This window comes from Lepidochelys kempii, chromosome 9 (assembly GCF_965140265.1).
Source record: "Lepidochelys kempii isolate rLepKem1 chromosome 9, rLepKem1.hap2, whole genome shotgun sequence".
NCBI classification, from domain to species: Eukaryota; Metazoa; Chordata; order Testudines; family Cheloniidae; genus Lepidochelys; species Lepidochelys kempii.
This window is the reverse complement of record NC_133264.1, coordinates 6,421,400-6,442,272: the sequence shown is the minus strand read 5'-3', so window position 1 is coordinate 6,442,272 and position 20,873 is coordinate 6,421,400. Positions and strand designations below refer to the sequence as shown.

At 52.3% G+C, this 20,873-nt stretch overlaps 1 protein-coding gene across 1 annotated transcript; it reads right to left on the bottom strand.

Moving 5' to 3' along the window:
* Positions 1–2,852: 2,852 nt before the first annotated feature.
* On the bottom strand, positions 2,853–20,542 carry B3GNT7 (UDP-GlcNAc:betaGal beta-1,3-N-acetylglucosaminyltransferase 7). The gene is made up of 2 exons (XM_073359134.1): positions 20,250–20,542; positions 2,853–6,918 (listed from the first exon to the last, which is right to left on the bottom strand). The coding sequence occupies exons 1-2, from the start codon at positions 20,258–20,260 to the stop codon at positions 5,724–5,726; spliced, it is 1,206 nt and encodes a 401-aa protein (XP_073215235.1). The 5' UTR covers positions 20,261–20,542; the 3' UTR covers positions 2,853–5,723.
* Positions 20,543–20,873: the final 331 nt, after the last annotated feature.

Sequence of the window (20,873 nt, the reverse complement as noted above, 5' to 3'; positions counted from 1 at the left end):
CCTGAGCTTGGTTAGGCACACCCTGTGCGGAGAAGGCTCCATTACACAGACAGGGCTTAGTGAGGGGCCCCAGAGCATCCCTGATGCCATGTTCTGGGTGGTTTTTCCCCCACTGGGGGTTAGGTTGGGGCAGGTCCTAAGTCCCCCTGCCCCGCTCAGCATCATGGCATCTTTGCTTCCATAGCATCATCCCCCTACCTTTCCATCAGTCACAATTCCTCTGCCTTTGCCAGCTCTCTGACATGTGCCACTGTCTGTCCTCTCCATAACGCCCCTCCCTTAGCCCTGACCCACTGCCTAACTAGGGCCCTGGCTCCCTCTTTCCCTTTCCCGCTCTGTGGGTGAGAAAAATGCCCTGCTCTCTCCACTCAGCTGGTACCCAGCATGGTCTGGACTGAGCTCGGGTTAGGGGCAACCCCGCAGGAATGCCCCTCCTCCACATCCCTAAGGATCTAATTGCTCCTGTCGGGTCCTGCTTGGTAGCCATATGAAGCTCCGATCTCTTTTAATCAATGAGCGGCCTGCTCTGTTGTGTTACATAATGCACACTGACGGAGGTGGGTCAGTATCAGGAGCTCCTTTTTCCAAATAAACAAACTGAGGCACAGCATGGGGCGGTGACTTGACCAAAGCCACCCACTTAAAGCAGTGGCAAAGGTAGGAAGAGCAGCCAGGCATCCTGACACCCAGGTGCCAGCTCTAACCAATAGGCCATTCTGCCACGCCTCAGCCATTCAGTTCCAGTGTGCTTGTTTTCACAAGTATCGAAGGGCTTTGCACAAACAGGGGAGGTACAAAAACCTTGCAGTAGCTCAGAAAGGAGGGCGAGTTCACCCTCGAAGTAGCACATGTGGCTGGCTGGCCGCACCAGGAACACTGTGTAATGCACATGCCTGTCTGGCAGCGTGGAACACAGTTCAGGGGTCTAGCGAGGGCCGATCAGCAGGGCAGTAACTAGCATGGTAGGGATTGTGTGTATGGGGCAATGATAATGCACCAGGCCCTGCCACCATGAGCATCATTAAGCACTGAGCCAAGCAGTACAGCAATTCGGCTGCACTTGCCTCTGGGGAAGTGGCCTGTTTTACGATCGCTCCGCTGAGGGGGTGCCATGGGCTCTCCCCCAACCCTTGCCACGCTCCAGGGACATGAAGGAGCGACTTCCTTGACAAAGCATAATGGGGCCAAGGAAACTGACCAAGCTCCTGGGAAATTCACAGGAACCTTGCTATGTCTCAGGCCAGGCTAGTTAGCAAAAAGCCCCAAGCTTCAGCCAGCTACAGGCGCATGCTGCCGAGCGAAGGCCGCTGTGAACTAGCCAACAGGGACATCCAACGAGCAGTGCCCCTGGCAGGGGGAAAGAATTTGCAGCGAAATCCCCCGCCACGCACACATGCCCCACAGCAAATCACTGCAGCACAAGGGAGCTCCAGCCGCACACAGCTGGGTGCCAGCAGGCGATAAGCCCACATGCTGGTTACATGGTTGGGGCTGTTTTGGTAACATGGGGCTTGGTAAGTGCCAGGGAGAGAGAGCGCACAAAATGCACAGGCCGGATGCCCCTTGCCCAGTACTTTGCCCTGCTCAAGGGACAAGCCTGGCACCACATTTACCCACCTGCTAGTGTGAAAGCCAGTTGCTGCCCATTGAAAGCTGCTCCCGGTGCTGATGCGTGTACTGCATGGTCCCCCGTCCTATTGCTCCCAGCCTTAGCGAGCTGCAGGGCTTGGGCCTGGTGATGAAGCTTTGCAAGCCAAGTGCCCTGCCCCAAATCCCAGCCTAGCACCTTGTGCTGGGCCAGAGCAAAAGCCTGTACGCAGTTCAGTGCCCTCTGGCCTGGGCCATTCTCTCGCTATAGATATCAACAGTGAGAGGTGCAGGGTGAAATCCGTACATTGGACAGCAGCTAGGCCCTAGGAGACAAACCATGGCTCTGTTACCAGGGTGGGACCCTCTCTCCCCGACCTGATTACACCAAACACAGCCAAGGTGTGTCCATACGGGCAGCCTTTTTTCCCCAACCACGTGTCACTGTTCAACACCCACTGCGCCGCCTGCATTGGCTTTTGTCTCCGTGCATTGTGGGATAACCGGGGGCAGCTATCTCAGAGGGCCTCAGCAGGGCAGCCTTCGCAGCGAAGATGCACCTAGAGCGGCAGCAGGATGAGGGCACTGCATTGCGGGGGGTATCACGGCACAGCCGGGGACGGAGTGCTCAGGGTGGATACAGTAGCAGTGAGAAGTCTGGCCACGCCGCACGGCATCAGTTACTGATCGCCATGAGCCAGCCTAGGGCTCTAGCAGGGGCAATACACCAGGACTGTCTACTCGAAGCTGCAGCAGCAGGATGTTAGTACAGGCTGGCAAACCACCCAAGGAATTGCCCAGGATTCGAGGTGGGCATGTACCACCCATGCTTCTGCAGCTTCACTGCTTTTGGTGCCCGCGCTCGTGAGATCAAAGCTAGCTCGGGGATGCCTGCAAGTCTTGCAGTCACACAACCCCCCATCCCCAATGGTAGCGTAGACATGGGTTTAGTGCAGTGGGTCTCAAACTAGGGGTTGGGACTGATACTCGCGGCTGCGCCCGGTTAGCCGCACAGTTGCGCATCAGCAGCAGATACAGCACAGTATCTAGGGTGGTGACCGTCAGGGAGTGGGGCTCTCTTGGGCAGAGCCAAACCATTGTGATGCCAAGATTGGAGGTCGGAGATCAAATCTGCAGGACCACAAGTCACAGGTCAACTCTAGGCAAAATTGTTTCCCGTGAGACACATCCATGGTCCCCGCTGACCCCGCAGCAGCCCCAGCTGCTAGGAAATAGTGGAGGTGATTTTTTTTAAAAACCCTTTATTTAGAAACTAAATGTCCTCAGACCTACCATATTTGTCTGTACAGCTCCCACCATGGCGAAAAGCAACCTTGAAATGTTCACGTACACAGTCAATACTCGCCTTACACATGCACATGATACATACCTGTCTACGGTATACCCTATAAATAGACATACATAGATACTGGACCCAGACATACATTACACAGATATGTATAGCGAGAGTGGACGTGTGGACGTTCGTTCGGAAATAGCGCTCCCTGAAGGAGGCCTCTGGATTCTGCAGGGAGACGGGTGGGGGCGACAGTGTGCATCTGCTGTTCACCATCAGACACGCAGTGTGTTTGCACACGGGACGGGGACAGTGTGGGAGTGGAACTTGCACGATTTTGTTGGGGAGTGGAGTGGGGGGGGTGGATTTGTCCATTTCCAGCCCCTTTCCTTTTCCACCCTCCCCCACCACAAAATAAAACCCTTAAAGCTTAAATAAAAGTTCACAGTAACTAAGTAAAGCACAAATTTTCTGGACCAAATCCTAGCAGACTGTCTGCCTAACCGTCTAGTTCCAAACTCAACAGCACTGGATTTCCTGCGTCTCCCCCCTCCCCAACCCCCCACTTCCAAATGTGCAAGGCATTTGAGCAGAAGGTGGGCACAGGCCAAGGGTAAGTGGCGAAACCTGGCATGAAGTTGGCTTTTTTGGCTGGCTTTTCTCCTTTCTTGTTTGTTTTCTAACCTGGGGAACGTACAGACTTGGAGTGAATGAAACCGGCACGTTTCCAGGCCACATTCAAAAGGTGCTGCACAGGGGGACCTTTGAGGTAGTAGGAGTACTTTCCTTTCAATGGCTGGCACCAGGGAGAGAGGGTGTGTTTCTCTCTGCGTGCTCGGGGTACATATGAGGCTGTGCGCTCACCCATCCGTGAGTGCGCACACATCCATGTCCCGTTGTGTCTATGCTGCAACGTGCTATGCTCACACCGACGGCTTTGCTCTGGCCCGGGTGTGTGCGTGAGCACGCCTGCGTGTACAGGACTGTGTGACATCTGTGAGCCATGCCTGTGCATGTGTGTATATGTGCATCTCACTGTGGGGCTGTGCGTGGACATGTCTGTGCACCCGCGTGTGCACGGATGTAGCTGTGACTTTGCAGGTGTAACGGGTGGGGGGTGCATGGTCATGTGTATTCCTGCAACAGGTGTGTTGCTGCCTGCTGGAGTGTTACCAGTGGACCTTTCAAGGCAGGTTTTCCTGGCGCTGGGGTTAACCCCAATGTTGACTTCTACCTAGAACAGACTGTCCCATTCCCGCCCTCCACTGAGGGCCCGGGGTGGGGCTGTAGACCTCCAGCCCCGACTCCAGCCTGCCCTCTGCTCAGGTGGGAGAGAAGCCTAGCACCTGTTGCCGTGGTTGCACGGCTGCTGCTAGGCCCGACCCAGCCACGAACTGGCCTCCCGCCCTTGGCTACAGTCCCCCCCAGAACGGTGCCACTGTCAGGCCGCTGGCAGTGTCCTCAGAGAGTCTCTGGGGCCACGGCCGCGGGCACAGGGAGGGAAAGGAAAACCCTCCGTGGAACTAGCATCACAAAGCTCAGGGGTGGCACCATGCCCACCGGGGCGGGGAGGGTCATGTCTCCCGGGGCCGGGATTGTCCTGGAGTCTCCAGGACTTAAAGATTAATCTTCATTTAAAGATTATGTCATGTGATGAAACCTTCAGGAACACAGCCAACCAAAATTGGCAACGCTAGGGGGAGGGGTAGCCGACTCCAGACTGTGCCTTTGGCTGGAGAGACAACGGTGTGACCAGCAGTGGAAGGGTACTTGTCCAAGGCGATGATGAGCCATAGGCAAATGAAGCCATTAGAATGGGGGTGGCTGCAGCCTATTGTTCTGGGGCAGCGTGCAACTGCGCTGGCCAGACCAAATTGCGATTCACTGTGTGCTTGTTTTGAAATTCGCAATCCCCCATCTCCTTCCCCCTAGGAGAGAGAAATCTTTGAGGAATTCACACCAGGTGCATTCCTCTGTTCAGGGGCTCCCAGGCAAGAGGATGACACAGGGACGCTGCAGGGCAGGGCATGTGCCAGTCAGTCAGAATCACAGGACTGGAAGGGACCTCGAGAGGTCGTCTAGTCCAGTTCCCTGCACTCAAGGTAGGACTAAGTATTATCTAGACCATCCCGGACAGGTGTTTGTCTAACCTGCTCTTAAAAATCCCCAGTGTTGGAGATTCCACAACCTCCCTGGGCAGTTTATTCCAGTGCTTAACCACCCTGACAGGAAGTTTTTTCCTAAATGTCCAACCTAAACCACCCTTACTGCAATTTAAGACCATTGCTTTTTCTCGTATCCTCAGAGGTTAACGATAACAATTTTTCTCCCTCCTCCTTGTAACAACCATTTATGTACTTGAAAACATATCATGTCCCCTCTCAGTCTTCTCTTCTCCAGACTAAACAAACCCAACTTTTTCAATCTTCCCTCCTAGGTCATGTTTTCTAGACCTTTTATAATATTTATTGCTCTTCTCTGGACTTTTTCCAATTTGACCACATCTTTCCTGAAATGTGTCATCCAGAAGTTTCCCCCAAGATGATCCCCATTCTCTCTCTCTTTTTCTTTTCTCTCATTCTCCTTTTTCTTTTTCAGTGACTCCCCAACCCAGTTGGGGATAAAAAAAACGCAGTACAGTACAAAAGTACCCCATTAGAAACCTTCCCTCCCCCCGAACACAGTCTCTCTTCTCTCGTTGCCGGAAGGGAAGGCTCTGGAGTAGTCCCAAAACAGTTTGTTGCCTTCATCTGGTTCTAGGTTCTTTCCCCTCGCCCCGCAGGACAAGGTTCCAGCTGCTCCAGCCCTTCCTGACGCAGCTTCTCAGGGAAGCCACACGCTAAAGGACATTGAGCTTTCTGGAGCAGGTTAAGTTACTGTGGACCAGGCTCCACATCTGGAGCAGCTCCAGGGGCAACAGTTTGTGAACCACCATCATGTCCCGGTAGAAACACGGCTCCTTGTTCATCTTGCTGTTCTTGTTCTTCACAATGCCGAAGGTCTTGAAGCCCTCGTGTCTGACTGGCTCCACCTTGAGGACCTCCAGGCACATCCCCAGGAAGACGTCATCAATGGGGTACAGCTCCAAGGTCTCTGAGGCCTTGTGGAGCTTTATGGCCAGGGGCCCGTCCATGAGGAAACCACCACCACCCGCATAGGGTGGGTAGTTGTTCTTGTTGTAGAGGGCGCTGGGGATGTAGTACTTGTTCTCTTTCTTCCGGATCGGCCTGGCCTTGTACAGGACGTCTCCCACAAAGAGGTCTCCTTCCTTCTTGTTCTCCAGGAACTCCAGAATGTTGCTTGGGCTGACGAAGACGTCGTCATCCCCCTTGAAGATATAGCGAATGCCGTCACAGTAGATGTTGAGCCACTTTAAGAAATGGACCTCCTTGAGGGTGAGGTTGAAGAAACTGTCCAGGAAATCCCATTGTAGGATATCCCCATAGATGTGGTTCTCATAATCCAGCAGCTTCTGGTAGTTGGCCCTCTCTTCTTCTTTGGAGGCCGTGCCCAGTAGAAAGAGAGTCTTGATCTTTTTCCCATCCACCTCCTTCTCCTGGCCCCAGGTCCTTCGAATGGCCTCCCGCCGGTCGTGCTGCGTGATGATGGACTTGACCACAATCAGCAGGTAAATGTCACCCCTGCACTTCTCTGGGTGGTTGATCAGCATGGGAAAGTACCTACAATGCCGGTAAAGCAGGAACTGCTGAAAGTTGGGCTCCAGCCCCTTGAACCAGTCCATCTTGCTCATGTTCTGGTTGGCCGTGCAATTGATAGTGGTGACATCCCAGGATTTCACCTGGTTCTCAGTGACTCCCTCCACCTCCAGGTGGGTCTTCTCCATCTTGCTCTTCCAGAAGTGGCCGGTCTTGGAGAAGATGTCATCTCTCTTCTGAGCTTTCACAGGCTCTTGGTGCAATTCTTTCTGCTGCTGGCCCGGCATGAAATGGCTAGGAGTCATCCCCCTCTGCAGCACTGTCACCATGATCACCAGCACAAAGGACAGGCAGACACTTTTGTAGATCGTCTTCTTCCTAAAGAGACAAGATGTATGGTTAAGGCAAAAGATGCTGTCAGCTGGGGTAGAACCTCAGCGGTCGGCCCACTCTGTGCAAGAATCTTTTATTCTTACAATCAGAGAGACACTGCAATGCAAATACCAGACAATGCTTATTACATAAGAGAAGGAAACTGAGTGGGACAAACAGGGAGAACATAAGAACGGACATACTAGGTCAGGCCAATAGTCCATCTAGCCCAGTATCCTGTCTTCTGACATTGGCCAGTGCCAGGTGCCCCAGAGACAATGAACAGAACAGGGAATCATCCAGTGATCCATCCCCTGTCGCCCATTCCCAGCTTCTGGTAAACAGAGGCTAGGGAAAGGAGTACTTGTGGCACCTTAGAGACTAACCAATTTATTTGAGCATAAGCTTTCGTGAGCTACAGCTCACTTCACATCATCCCTGCCTACCCTCCTATCCTCCATGAGTGTATCTAGGATATGTTAAGGGTGAGGGGTTGGGGAGGTGGGGGGGAGAGGCAGCCCCACTCCAGGGTACGAGTAAAGCCAATTGACGTTTTTTGTCTATTCATTTAAGAAGTTTTAGCCGGTTTACAAATTCTCACCATGTAAATATCAGACACAAAACAACACTCATTAAAACAGTGAGGGCAGAAAGTTTTCTTGCTGAAATATAGGGTTCCATCAAAACCGATTTTTTTGCAGTGTCAATTCCAGTGAAAATTTTCTATTTTTCCACCATAAATATCAAAATCCATGTTCATTTCCAAGTGCCTTAAAATGTCATTTTGTTTCACGTTTTTGGTTTAGGGGGGAAAAAAGCAAATCAGAACGATATTTTACGCTGAAATGTCAGTTCGAAAGCTCAAATTCCATTTCCACTTAAAATGTCGTTTAGGTCTTTTTTAAACAGAAGGGGAAAAAAGAACCAACCCCACCATCACCTCCATTTTTTGCTCTCACCCCTATATTTTAAGTTGAAATGAAATGAAAATTGTCATTTCATTTTAAAGTGGCGATTTGAATAAACATTTCCATTTTGAAACAGTTCTGAACTCCCTTTGGGGAAAGAAGTGGAACTTTTCAATCTAAAAACATGAACCAAATGTTTTCATGGCAAAAACGTAGGTTTTCTGCCCAGGTCTAGGTACATATGGTTTACTTTCACATTTGTAAGGAGGGTAGGAAGACATCCTATGTCATTAATTGACTAGTATCCCCAGGCACCAACTCCATGGGAATGGGTGGGTGCTCTGCACCCACCGGCAACCAAACTCCCCACCCCAGCTCACCTCTGCCTCCGCCTCCTCTCTGAGCACGTCTTGTCCCTGCTTCTCCTCCCAGCGCTTGCTGCCACAGTCTAAGGAGCTGGGGGAAGGAGGGGGGAGGAGCGGGAACGCGGCGCGCTCAGGGGAGGAGGCGTGGATTTGGGGAAGGAGTCCAATAGGGGCAGGGAGGGGGCAGAGTTGGGGCGGGGTCTTTGGGGAAGGGGTTGGAATGGGGACAGGGCAAGGGTGGAGTTGGGGCGGGGCAAGCACCCACCGGCGCCAGGAGAGGTTGGCGCCTATGGTAATATCAGGGGTAGCTGCGTTAGTCTGTATCCACAAACACAACAAGGAGTCCAGGGGCACCTTAAAGACCAACAGATTTATTTGGGCATAAGCTTTCGTGGGTAAAAAACCCACTTGACTTGCTCTCAGCAAACTTTTGTTTTCAAACTTTTGGGGCAGATTTTTCTCAGTCTTCAACTTTTGCACTCTCAAAACGCTGCATGTTAAACCCCTCCCCCCTTCACATGCTCCTTGTAATTTCTCCCTGACATAACAACTGCTGGAAGCGGAGAGTCACCAATAAATCCACACAACCTGTCCGTCCGTCTCACTCATCGCTAGACACAGTCAGACATGCGGGACGCTACCAGCCGTGTGACAAGCGCCGCTGATCTAACAGGTACAATATTCCTCCTGTGATTACTCATGGAGGGCATTTTCTCTTCTGTCCCTGGGGCAGAGGGAGGGGGCAATACCTGGCCATTGCTGAGTCCATTTGGATCTGCCTAATGCAGGACGCTGGGAAGTTTGCTACGCCCTGGATGGGGAAAAAAGAACCTCCTTTCCTCACCCGCCATCCCCACTTCCCAGGGCTGCTGTCCCAGAGCGCTCAGAAGAAGCCAGCTCTCTGCTGTCTGTACTGAGGACGGGACCCGACTGCGGTTATCTGCATAGCTCCCAAACCGGCTCCAGCCCTGCTGCTCCCGCCCTCACATCTGCTCCAATTTCCTCCCGCCCCACTGCCCCGTGAGGGTCAGGGCTTCTCCCCCAGCCAATGACCTGTTTGCCCAGCCAGGACCCCGTCGCCTCCTCCGAACACAAGGCATTTGTGAGATGCCGAGCGGAGCTGGCAGTGGTGGGGGCAGGGAAGGGGTGTAGCATCGGGGCTGTTGATTTCGTGGAGCTTGAGGCACAGGAAGTGTGCTGGGCTGATGGGATCCCCTGGGAAGGAGCTGCTGCTCTGGAAAGCGTTTCCCAGAGACGGCGCGTCCCATATGGACGGTAACCTCGCCCAGAGCTCCGTCCGGGTCACACAAGCCCCCGTTCTGTAGCCCACGTTTCCTCCCCCTCCATCCAATGCAGGCTGATTCTTCCCAAGAGAAAATCAATGAGATCCGCTGCGCCACCCTCCACCCCCATTCCAGCCCCTCTAACACCTTTCCCTCTTCCCACACCGAGGTCTCGCCCCTGCTCTCCTCCATCTGACCCCTTTTCCTGCCCCTCAGGGCCGCTGACATCTCTCCCCTTTTCCCTCCCCCTCCTCAGCCTCTCACTCTCCTCTGCCTCCTGCTCACCTCTTCCACGTCCCCCCCCACCCCATCCCCGGCCTCCCAGTTGCTGCCCCGTCTCCCTTCTCACCATGGGCGGCAGGTATAATAGGCCAGGGGAGGCTGCCAGAGCCCCGGTTGCGGGGTTTGGGGGCGAAGTTTTTGCTTTATAATGCCCCATGCATGTGTTGGGGCGGCTGATGAGGCAGCATGTGCTATTCAGCGTCCTGGGTTCCTCAGTCATCTCCCTCCACTCCAAGGAGATGACTGAGGAGCCCAGGAAGCTGAGCAGCACATACCGCCTCCTCAGCCGCCCCGGAAACTGCATGGGACATATCAAAAGCGTCTTCGAAGAGACCCTTTCCCCGCGGTGGCTTGGGTCTGGGGAGGGGAGGGCAGGGGAGGTCCGGCTGCAGCTGGCCCAGGGCTCCTCTGGGCACTTGGGGGAGGGGGTCGGGGCTTTGGATGGCCCAGAGCTCCTCCGGCCAAGGGGGGTGGGGGGACACTCCAGCTTCAGCCAGCCCGGGCTCCTCCGAGCAGGCGTGGGGGGGGCGGTCTTGGGGCTTCAGGCAGCCTCCAGATGAGGGGGGTGGGTGGGCTCAGGCCTTCTCTGGGTGGGAGGCTTGTGGCTCCGGCCGCGGGGAGGCAGGGGGGCTCGGGGCTCTGGCTGCCAGGGGGCGGGCGGAAGGGGTGGAATTGCGGGCTCGCCTCCCCAAAAGGGGGCTCCACTCACTGCCCATGCTTCTCATTGCTAAGTTCATCTAACACACCATCTACAGCTGCTGCCTCAGGGCCCTCCCATCCAGCGCCAGCCTGGACCTCTCCTCCCTAAGTCCAGCTTCCACCCTCTCTACCCCACTGAGACTGTTCGCACTTGGTCTCGAGCAGCCTCAGCCATCCTCCGTCCTTGTCCTATGTCTCCTCTCCGCCGCTCACATCCTCGTCCTTCTTCTCCTGGCCTTTCAGATACCATCCTCTGCGGTCCTCCTCTCTCCTCTGCCTATGGTCACTGCACCAGCCGCTCTTTTGGCAGGTCCTTTCCCACTTTCAGTGGGGGTCCCACGGGGCTCTGTCCAAACCCATGTCTCTTCCTGGCCTGTCAAGCTGACATCACTCCTCCCCACTCCTTCAAATCCACGCCCTGCTCGTCCTCACTTTCAGGGTTCTTGCCTCTCTGTGTGCTAATGCAATATTGCATTTCTGGGGTGCTACAAAGGTTCTGCTTGAGGCCCACAATACCCCAATCTTGTATTGATCTGCTTCTCCCATCGCTCTTGCGCTATGGCACGACAACCCTCAATGCCTGATTTGTATCCCTTACCCCCAGAACTCAGCTGAGCAGAATTGGTTTGAGCTGTGAGTAGGCAGGTTACTGCTGACGGCAAAGGCGAACATTGCTGCAACGTTTGAAGAAAATTGATTACATTCATTCCAGGTAACAGATCGTTTGAAAAACGGGCCCCGGGCTGGAAATGCTGGTTTGGTTCTAAGACCCTTGGGGTCTTGCTAGCTCCGAAGCAGTTGGTTGTGACCCCCTGGCAATTTGGCACAGAGTTAAATCTCCTCGGAAACTCACGCGCCACCCATGTTGGAAAAACATCATGATTAAGCCAAAACTATTAGCCATTGTATCGCACTGAAAATGGTTACTAGCGGGTCACACACTTCATAGCTGGTGTAGGCCACTGCACGAGTTCACTGCACAGACTTGGGGCTCCTTGAATCCTTCACCCCACACGCTGCCTCTGTACCACCCTCCCATCTCCCTCTTTGTCAGGGACAACTTCCCCCTTCCCTGTGTGCCCCCCATTCCATCCTCCAAAATACACACACACACATGCTTTTGTGTGCTCTCCATTCCTCCTCCCCCCATTTTCCTCTCCACAGCAAGGGTGTTTGTGCTTCCATTCCCCCCACCCATTTCCCCACCTCTCTATGGCTGTGCTAATTAGATGGCAGGGGACACACATGTCTCACATTGTTCCTTTTTCATTTTTGTCCGATTTCCCCCCAAAATTGATAGAATTCTGGCCAGGGATGCCTAGAACATTCCCTGACATTTTGGAATGGATTGGGTGCACCATTCAAAAGTTATCATGTTACAAACAGAGAAGAGCCACCCAGCGGAATGTGTGGCCTTCGCAAACCTAGCCAACAAGCAGTTTGCCGGCTGGTGGCTGGCTGCAGCATAGGGAAAACCTAAGCGTCCGGCTATGCTTTAACCCTGGAACAAGGGGGCTTCATTATGCTCAAGCAGTAGCGGCCTGTGGTTTGGGAGATAAAGTTTTCCCGGGTTCCACTGCGCTCTTTGATTTTAACACTGGATTTTGTGGCAGGATCGCTTATGGTTTCACAGTGAGGGCATTTCCTTAGAGTTGCAGGGGGAAAACCTGCAGCTATAAAGAAATGCTTTGAATATGAAGCCTACTCAGTAGTAGCTCCGGAGTTACGATCACAAGCAAGCTATCTCATAAGCAGTAGCTATGGGATTTCTGACGTACTAACCACAACAGAGTCTGATTCGTGTCCTGTATAAAGCAGGAAAAGCATTTCCATGATTGTTTCAGGGTACATGAGAATTCTTCTGGAAAATTTCAAAGTAATTGGTCAAAGGAGGGGCTGTTCCTGGGTAGGGCCCATTTTGTATGCAATTATTGGCTGGTTGAGGGAAATTCAGTATCGCTACCCTCAAAGTGTTCAAAGATTGCAAGATCTGCCACCCCACACTGGAATCCATACAGGGTATCATCAAACAACTATAACGCATACTGGATGGGGACCCTATTCTGAAAGAAATCTTCCCTGAACCCCCAGTTCTGCCCTTCAAACAGCCCCCCAGTCTCTCCAAGCTCAGCAGCAGCAGCAGCTAGTTCCCCACAGACCAGGACACACTAACTCAAAGCGGCACCAGGCCCTGCCAGAACAACAGATGCAAAACCCGCAGACATATCTCCACTGCTGCGATGATCAACACCCCCTGCCACAACACACCTGTCAAGATCCAGGGGTCCTACACGTGCCTATCCCAACAAGTGAAGTACCTCATCCAGTGCACTCAATGCTCCAATAACAAGTAGGTGAGTGACCGCAGACAAATCACTACGCTCTCGAATCAACTCCCAGAGGAAAATGATAAAAAACAAAAACACCCCCAACACCTGTGAGTGAACAGCGGCAGCAGCTCTGTTGGCCGGACATAACACTGTCCACACTGGCACTTAGGTCAGTGTAACTTATGTCGCTCAGAGGGGTGGCTTATTCACACCCCTGAGTGACATAACTTGTACTGATGGAAGCTGTAGTGTGTGTAGATAGCCTCTGTGTGGCTCGAAAGCTTGTCTCTCTCACCAATAGAAGTTGGTCCAATAAAAGATCTTGCTTCTCTCTCTGATATCTTGGGACCAACCTGGCTACAACACCACTGCATACAAAAATCACATATCCGGCCTCTCAAAATCGCAAGATTGGCTTAAAAATCATGAGCTTTTTTAAAAATCAATTTTGGATACCTTCTCTTGGCCTTCCAGTTTGAGCCTCTGGGGCAGGGGTGGCCAACCTGTGGCTCCGGAGCCCCATGCGGCTCTTCAGAAGTTAACACGCGGCTCCTTGGCTAGGCACCGACTCCGGGGCTGAAGCTACAGGTGCCAACTTCCCAATGGGCCGGGGGTGCTCACTCCTCAACGCCTGGCTCTGCCACAGGCCCTGCTCCCACCCCACCCCTTCTCATCCCCCCCCCCGAGCCTGCCGTGCCCTCGCTTTTCCCCCCACAGAGCCTTCTGCATGCCAGCTGATCAGAAGGTGCAGGGAGGGAGGGAGAGGCACCGATCAGTCGGACTGCTGACGTATTACTGTGGCTCTTTGGCAATGCACATTGGTAAATTCTGTCTCCTTCTCAGGCTGGCCACCCCTGCTCTAGGGAGCACTCAGGTCCCAGTTACAAGCTTTTCTCCACAGCCAGGGGCTAGAAATGTACTTTTTAAATTAAAGCTGCGATTCACGTGTCATACTTATCTCCAGGAGCTGGGGCTTTCAGTAAAACATCCAATATCGCTATGTGATAAAATCACAAGAGGTGGCAACACTCGCTGTGACACGCCATGGGAATAACCTGAACTTCGTTAACATTTTTGCTGTGAGAATTTCTTTGTTTTTATAAATTATATAGGGTTAGTGCAGAGACTAGATGCTCTATAAGGCCTCTGGATTCCCACAGCTCAGCGCAGAGGTCATGCTTTCTAAAATGTCCCTGGACTCTCTTTGCCCAACAGAAATTTGATGATGATCCACCTTCCTCTGCACGTTAGGTATGATCTGCCGAGTTCCCAATTTCCTTCTGCTTCCTCTTACCCACAATAAACTTTATGAAATGCCTGTCAGGCCAGACAGATTTTATAAGGGACCTGTCACTATATCAAACAATAAGGCCAGATTTTGTAAATAATTCTTCTTTATGTTTTTTTTTTTAATTAAATGGCACTTAACTGTACGCAAAACCTGAAGATTTACAATCAAACTGTTTTTTAATTAATGAAAACTGCGAAGCTGGTCATTTATAAGCATCTATAACTTCTTTGTATCTATTAATAATGTAAAAAGCACCCACGTGGTAGCTCTGGTTACAGCTAAGAGTATGGAAATAAACAGTTACAGGAAGGTGGACAGATATTGTATGTGATATTTTATATGTATATATTTATCTGAGACTGTATGAACTGTGAGAGTATTTGAATATTTATCTACTTCCCCTTAACTCATTTCCATACTGCCATTTGCTTCCATGGTGTTGTTTTATTTAATGTAAAAGCCTCATGTTCCATACATAGGAGCAATCTTAACTCCAAGTTATTTAAATTAGTTTGTTAATTAACCTTTTGCCCTCTGATCCATCATTCCCAAGTATATTCCCACCTATTAGCAATATCAGCTCTATGCTTTGAATTATAATCAATTATGTCACTACATGCGTCTGACGAAGTGGGTATTCACGCACGAAAGCTCATGCTCCAATACGTCTGTTAGTCTATAAGGTGCCACAAGATTCTTTGCCAATTATGTCTAGTAATCCCAGGGCTTCCTAGTAAGATGGTACCTTCCCTTCCTTCTTTCCATCCAGCTAACCCTCCTCTTAACACAGCCCCACTTCAATCACAGCACTGCCATGCCATTTGTAAGCAGCACATTGTTCTTTCGGCTTGTACCTTCTGTCCCTTTCGCCTACGCTATCTCGGTGTTGTCTCTGTTTCGATGGTAAAGCCCTATGTTGTAGGAACTATTTCTTATTCCATGTTTGTACAGCGTCTAGCACAACGAGGCCCCATCTCCAGTTGGCCCCTAGACACTATTGTAATAAACGTGATAAATAATCATTACAAACTCGTGACAATCCCGCGTCTGTCAATTACATTTCAGCCCCAGCAGCCGGTCCACATGAACACTGCAACCTTATTTCCAGGAGCTGATACTTCTGCAGCAACAGTAATCAAGGTGGCAGGAGCCACGGATCTCTATGGGAAAAGGGTGAGGCAGTCCAGTACCCAACCCACACACGTGGGCAGCTGTAGTAGTCGGGGCTCAGGTTTTCGTAACTGACCAGGTTATAGCCCTGACATCCGGACTCTCCAGCATCCCAGCAGGGTATGTCTAACCCTGCAGCTGGAGCTTAGATTGAGTGAGGATGGTCCAAAGAGCAGCATGGCCGTGGAAGTGTGGGCGGCGGGATAGGCCAGCCGCCCAACTACAATCCTGTCCCAGACCCTGGGTGCACACTGGGAGCAGCTAGCCGGTTACGCTCTATTTTTAGCGCACACAGACATCTCCCTGATCTGGAAATGACACCTCCAGTGCCCGTGTAGATGCACTCTTAGTCTTACCTGGGGTTGCCACCCCTCCAGGATTATGTCTTGTGGTGAAATGTCCAGGAATCCGGCCAACCAAAGTTGGCAACTCTAGTCTTACCCCAGTAGGCACCAGTGCTTTCAGAAACCCAGGCAGCTCAGATCATCTCACTCATCCCTTGTCTGCCTTTCTCTCCTCCGACCGCGACCTCACCGTCTGCTGGGTCGCGCTCTAGGACAGCGCTTGTCCCAGCCCCAGTATTACAGCCGTTATTTTCACTACACCCAGCCAGGTGCTGGGCGCTTTGCAAAGCAAATTGAAAAACAAGGTTCCTGCTGCAAGAGTTTTTCAGTCTTCTTATGGCGTGGCACCCCACCCCCCCCACCCCACCCCCTGCGCCGTAACAAACAGCAGGGAAGGCCCAAAAGATCATGAGATTACTGAACTCATTGCCATTAGCTGAAGTATTATATCAATCAGCCAGGAGATGTTTCACAAAACACTAACAAAACCCTCGCCCGTACCAGCAAGCTCCTGTGCAATTCATTTACTTTGAACCTGTGTGTAACAGACAGAGACTGGGCTAAATTCAGAGGCAAGCAAGTCAGCGCGAGGGAGTGTAGCTGAGCCTGAACTGATGTCAAATACACCCCACGCAGGGTGTACAGGAGACCATCTCAGGGATTGTCTCGTTTCGCTGGATGGGTTTGAGATTGTTCCGGCTGCACTAGTGCAAAGCCCGAACGGAGACACGCTTGAACTGGTTTGAGCCACACTGTAACCAGTAGAGGGGTGCAACAGGGTAAATAGTTGGATATTAAACAGATCCAATTACATCAGTGACCCCTTCCCAACACACAGCAGGCCTCAGCCTCTTTCACAATCAGACTCATATCCCCCTCTAGCTCATCACCTCTGAATTTGGCTCACTGTGGTAATTCACCTCCATGGGGCAGGAAGAAAGGGCTGAGCAGGAAAAATAACTAATGGAAGGATTCCTGGAGGGGTGAGATAAAGTCCTGCTTTAACTTCTCTCTTTATCCACCTTCCAGCTGCACAAGGTGTAAATGCCATCAGAGTAGATTCCCCCATTCATACACATAACAGGCAGTTAGCAAGTTGTCTCCATGGTTTAATTGCTTTCATTCTGATTTAACACCTGGTGGGGTTAGCTGAACTGAGGCAAACTCCTTATTTCTTCAGGTGCAAACCTATTTCTAATCAATTGGAGCTAAACCAAAATAAGAACGTCCACACAGGAGTTTGTGCCTGGACAATTAAACCAGTTTTGAGTCACACCTTCAGTTCAACCAGTGGAACTTACTAGTGCAGACAAGGGCTTAAGGGAGTCTAGCCTATAGCACCATACGCATCATCTCTGCACTGGTTCCCCTAGAGCCCAATTCTCTAACTCACTCCACTGAGCCAGAGCCACAGGACTCACAAGTGTGAAAGGTACCTAGGTGAGAGGTAAAACAGACCAACTGGGGGCAGATCCTCAGCTAGTATGAACTGTCACAGCTATGACAGCTCGCACCAGCTGAGAGTCTGCCCCATTGAGTGTATATGTACCAGTCTGTACAGACCAAGGATCCAGTCCTGCAGTCCTTAGCCAGGCAAAACTCCCAGTGACCTCAATGGACATTAGACTGAGCAGGGAGTGCAGCATTAGGCCCCTAGACTGGGAGCTCCTTCCAGGCACCTCACTGGGTAGAAATAATCACTAGCAGTTGGACCTAGGCCTGAAGCAAACCTTGGATTTGAACATTCCTGAACTAAAAAGAAAAGGAGTACTTGTGGCACCTTAGAGACTAACCAATTTATTTGAGCATGAGCTTTCGTGAGCTACAGCTCACTTCATCGGATGCATACCGTGGAAACTGCAGAAGACATTATATACACAGAGACCATGAAACAATACCTCCTCCCACCCCACTCTCCTGCTGGTAATAGCTTATCTAAAGTGATCATCAAGTTGGGCCATTTCCAGCACAAATCCAGGTTTTCTCACCCTCCGCGCCCCCACACACAAACTCACTCTCCTGCTGGTAATAGCCCATCCAAAGTGACCACTCTCTTCACAATGTGTATGATAATCAAGGTGGGCCATTTCCTGCACAAATCCAAAAAGAAAAGGAGGACTTGTGGCACCTTAGAGACTAACCAATTTATTTGAGCATGAGCTTTCGTGAGCTACAGCTCACTTCATCGGATGCATGCCGTGGAAACTGTAGTAGACTTTATATATAAACACACACACACACACAAACTCACTCTCCTGCTGGCAATAGCTCATCCAAACTGACCACCTTGATTATCATGCACATTGTAGGGAGAGTGGTCACTTTGGATAAGCTATTACCAGCAGGAGAGTGAGATTGTGTGTGTGGTTTTTTGGAGGGGGGTGAGAGAACCTGGATTTGTGCAGGAAATGGCCCACCTTGATTATCATACACATTGTGAAGAGAGTGGTCACTTTGGATGGGCTATTACCAGCAGGAGAATGAGTTTGTGTGTGTGTGCGGGGGGGGGTGAGAAAACCTGGATTTGTGCTGGAAATGGCCCAACTTGATGATCACTTTAGATAAGCTATTACCAGCAGGAGAGTGGGGTGGGAGGAGGTATTGTTTCATATTCTCTGTGTGTATATAATGTCTACTGCAGTTTCCACGGTATGCATCCGATGAAGTGAGCTGTAGCTCACGAAAGCTCATGCTCAAATAAATTGGTTAGTCTCTAAGGTGCCACAAGTCCTCCTTTTCTTTTTGCGAAGACAGACTAACACGGCTGCTCCTCTGATTCCTGAACTAGGAGTTCCAGACTCATGCCACATTCCTCTCCTCGCAGAGATCCCCCAGAATTTTCTACCGTCTGCTTTTATGGGGAGGGACGTTCACGTACAAGGAAACAATGGTCCCAGAGGGAGGCTACTGGGTAATGCTTAACTGGAGAGAGACTCTCTCCCTGTTAACTTCTACTGGCCGCAAATTACACTCCCTTAAACACTCCCCTGCTCACTGCTGTGTAACTTATACCCTCTCTATACATCCTTTTGGAATCTGGCCCACGGACTAAGAGAATCTGCACAGGTAAAACTCACCCACTGATGGAGGGAGAGAGCAGGGAAAGGTAGCCCGCTACCTGAGGCCGGATTCTAATCACACCCATGTAACTCAGGAGTAGCTTCCCTGAAGTCAATGGAGCCACACCAGTAGGAAGCCCACCTAAGATCAACTCTTCCCCAGGAAGGGGTGCTTTACGTTGACCAAACTCCGCTCTCACTTGCCTCTTCTTCGGTCTCCCCCAGCTTGTAGGTCACACCGCCTACCCCTTGGGTGAGTCATGCCACCTTGGAATCTAGTCCAAGCCTTTATCAATCTAAATTATCTAATTAAGAACAAACAGATCCCATTCTGGATGCTGGCCCTGTATGGAATGGAAGGCCCCCTGGGTGAGTCCATCCATAAATCCAAAGTCTCTGGAGAGACAGGCAGGCTTTCCATTCCCATGCAAAACCCCCTTTGACTGGACTGGAATCTCTCTCTCTCTCTTTTTTAATTCCTCGTTTAGATTCAGTTATTAAGCTGGCTCTGCCACTGGGAACACAGGGATCTCAGAGCCAGTCCCACCTGGGGACTGGGGAGCTCATGGGATCAGCTCTAGAACCCCAGGGTTCCAGACTAGAAGTTCGGGTCCCACTGGCCCCTGGCCCAGCAGGGGAGTGTATTTCATTCCCTTTCCTCTCTGCGGAAGCCAGGAGGGGCCATGACTTTCAGACAGGCCCCGTGGCGGCCAGCCGGCTAGTTGGTAACACGGGGCTCTCGGCTGACATGTCCCTTTCTTAGGGTTAAATGAAGGGAGAGGGATTTTACACTGAAAAACACGTCAGGAAAACCAAGTCCCTCCCCCCCCCACCCCTACCCCCCAAACTCCTCTAATGGGCAACAGTGTCCTGCATTGAGGAGCCGTGCCCCAGGCCCCAGAGGGGCTGAGCTGGTTCCACATGAATGCCCGTACAGTGTGCAACGAAGGAGGGGGGGGGAATCTCAGCAACGGAGCCGTGCGCTGATCTGGGGGGAGATGTGCCCCCCCCCATGCCTTTACCTTCCCCCCAGCGCCAGCTCCGGAGCCAGCCCGCTGGGAAACTCAAAGGAGCCTTTGGGCGGCTGTTAAGATGCAGAGGGGGAGGGACACAGGGGCGCCGATGGTGCAAAACACCCCCCCCCCCCGACCCAACCCAACCCAGGATTTGGTCCCGAAAAGCGAGCGGCACCGGCGGCTCCGCGAAGCCCCGTGGGGGGCTTTGCGAACGGGGCCGAGCTGCGCTGGGGATGGAGGAGAAGCAGGCGAGCCCCGGGGGGACCGGACCGGCGACCTGCCCATGACAATTCCCCCAGCCCGACTCCTGCGGCGACTCCCCAGATCGCCACCCAGCCCCCTTTACAGCCGCGGCAGCGCTCCCCGCTCAGGGGCGCCGAAACCCCGCCCAGGGGCACCCCTGAACCCGGAGGTCCCCCGGGGCTGACCGCGCCTCTCCAAACGCCTTGCCCCAAAGCCGGTCCGGGGGCGGCAGAGCCCAGCTCGGCTGCAAAGTCTTTGCCTCAGAGAGAAAAGTGGGGGGCGATGATCTCCCCGCATCTCCTTGCCAGCCCCCTGGGGAAATCAGCAGAAAGCCCAGGCGCACTTACCACTGCAACATGCTGGGGTCCTGGGACTGAGCTGGCGGAGCTGCTGGATCCTGAGAGGCTCCCTCCTTCCCTCCTGGTCCTGGGGCTACACAGCTGCTGGGAACTCGCAGGGCTGGCTTGGCTTTGCCCTCCTCCCTGCCGGCACACAGAGCCCTCTGTGCTCACTGGCCTGCTCCGCAGATCTCTGCCTCTTTCCTCCCCTCAACTCACTGAGGTGGAGCCTGGGCTGCAGGTATTTTAACTCTTCAGCCGCTGGGCTGGCAGGACGCCTGCCCCGGGGCCAAGGAAGCCAAGGGGCTCTGCCCTCTGTCCCAGCGAAGGCCTGGGCAGCGCCATGTCAAAGGGCAACGGGCCAGGATTCATTGGTGGTGATTGCCCCATCGCTGGGAAGGAGCTCCCCGCACCAGGCCCTCTTGCCATTTTGCTTTCATACCCGCTGGGTGCCGGGCGACTTACCGCTGGGGCCCGTCGTCCCCAAGCAGATCACTGTCTAAGGTGGTGGCATCTTAAATAACTTCCCCCCCATATAGCAGAGAGGTGTACTTAAATACAGTTAACAATCCAATGTTGTTATATCACTAGAATGGGCCCCAAGCCAAAATCCTATTGCCAAACACACATGAA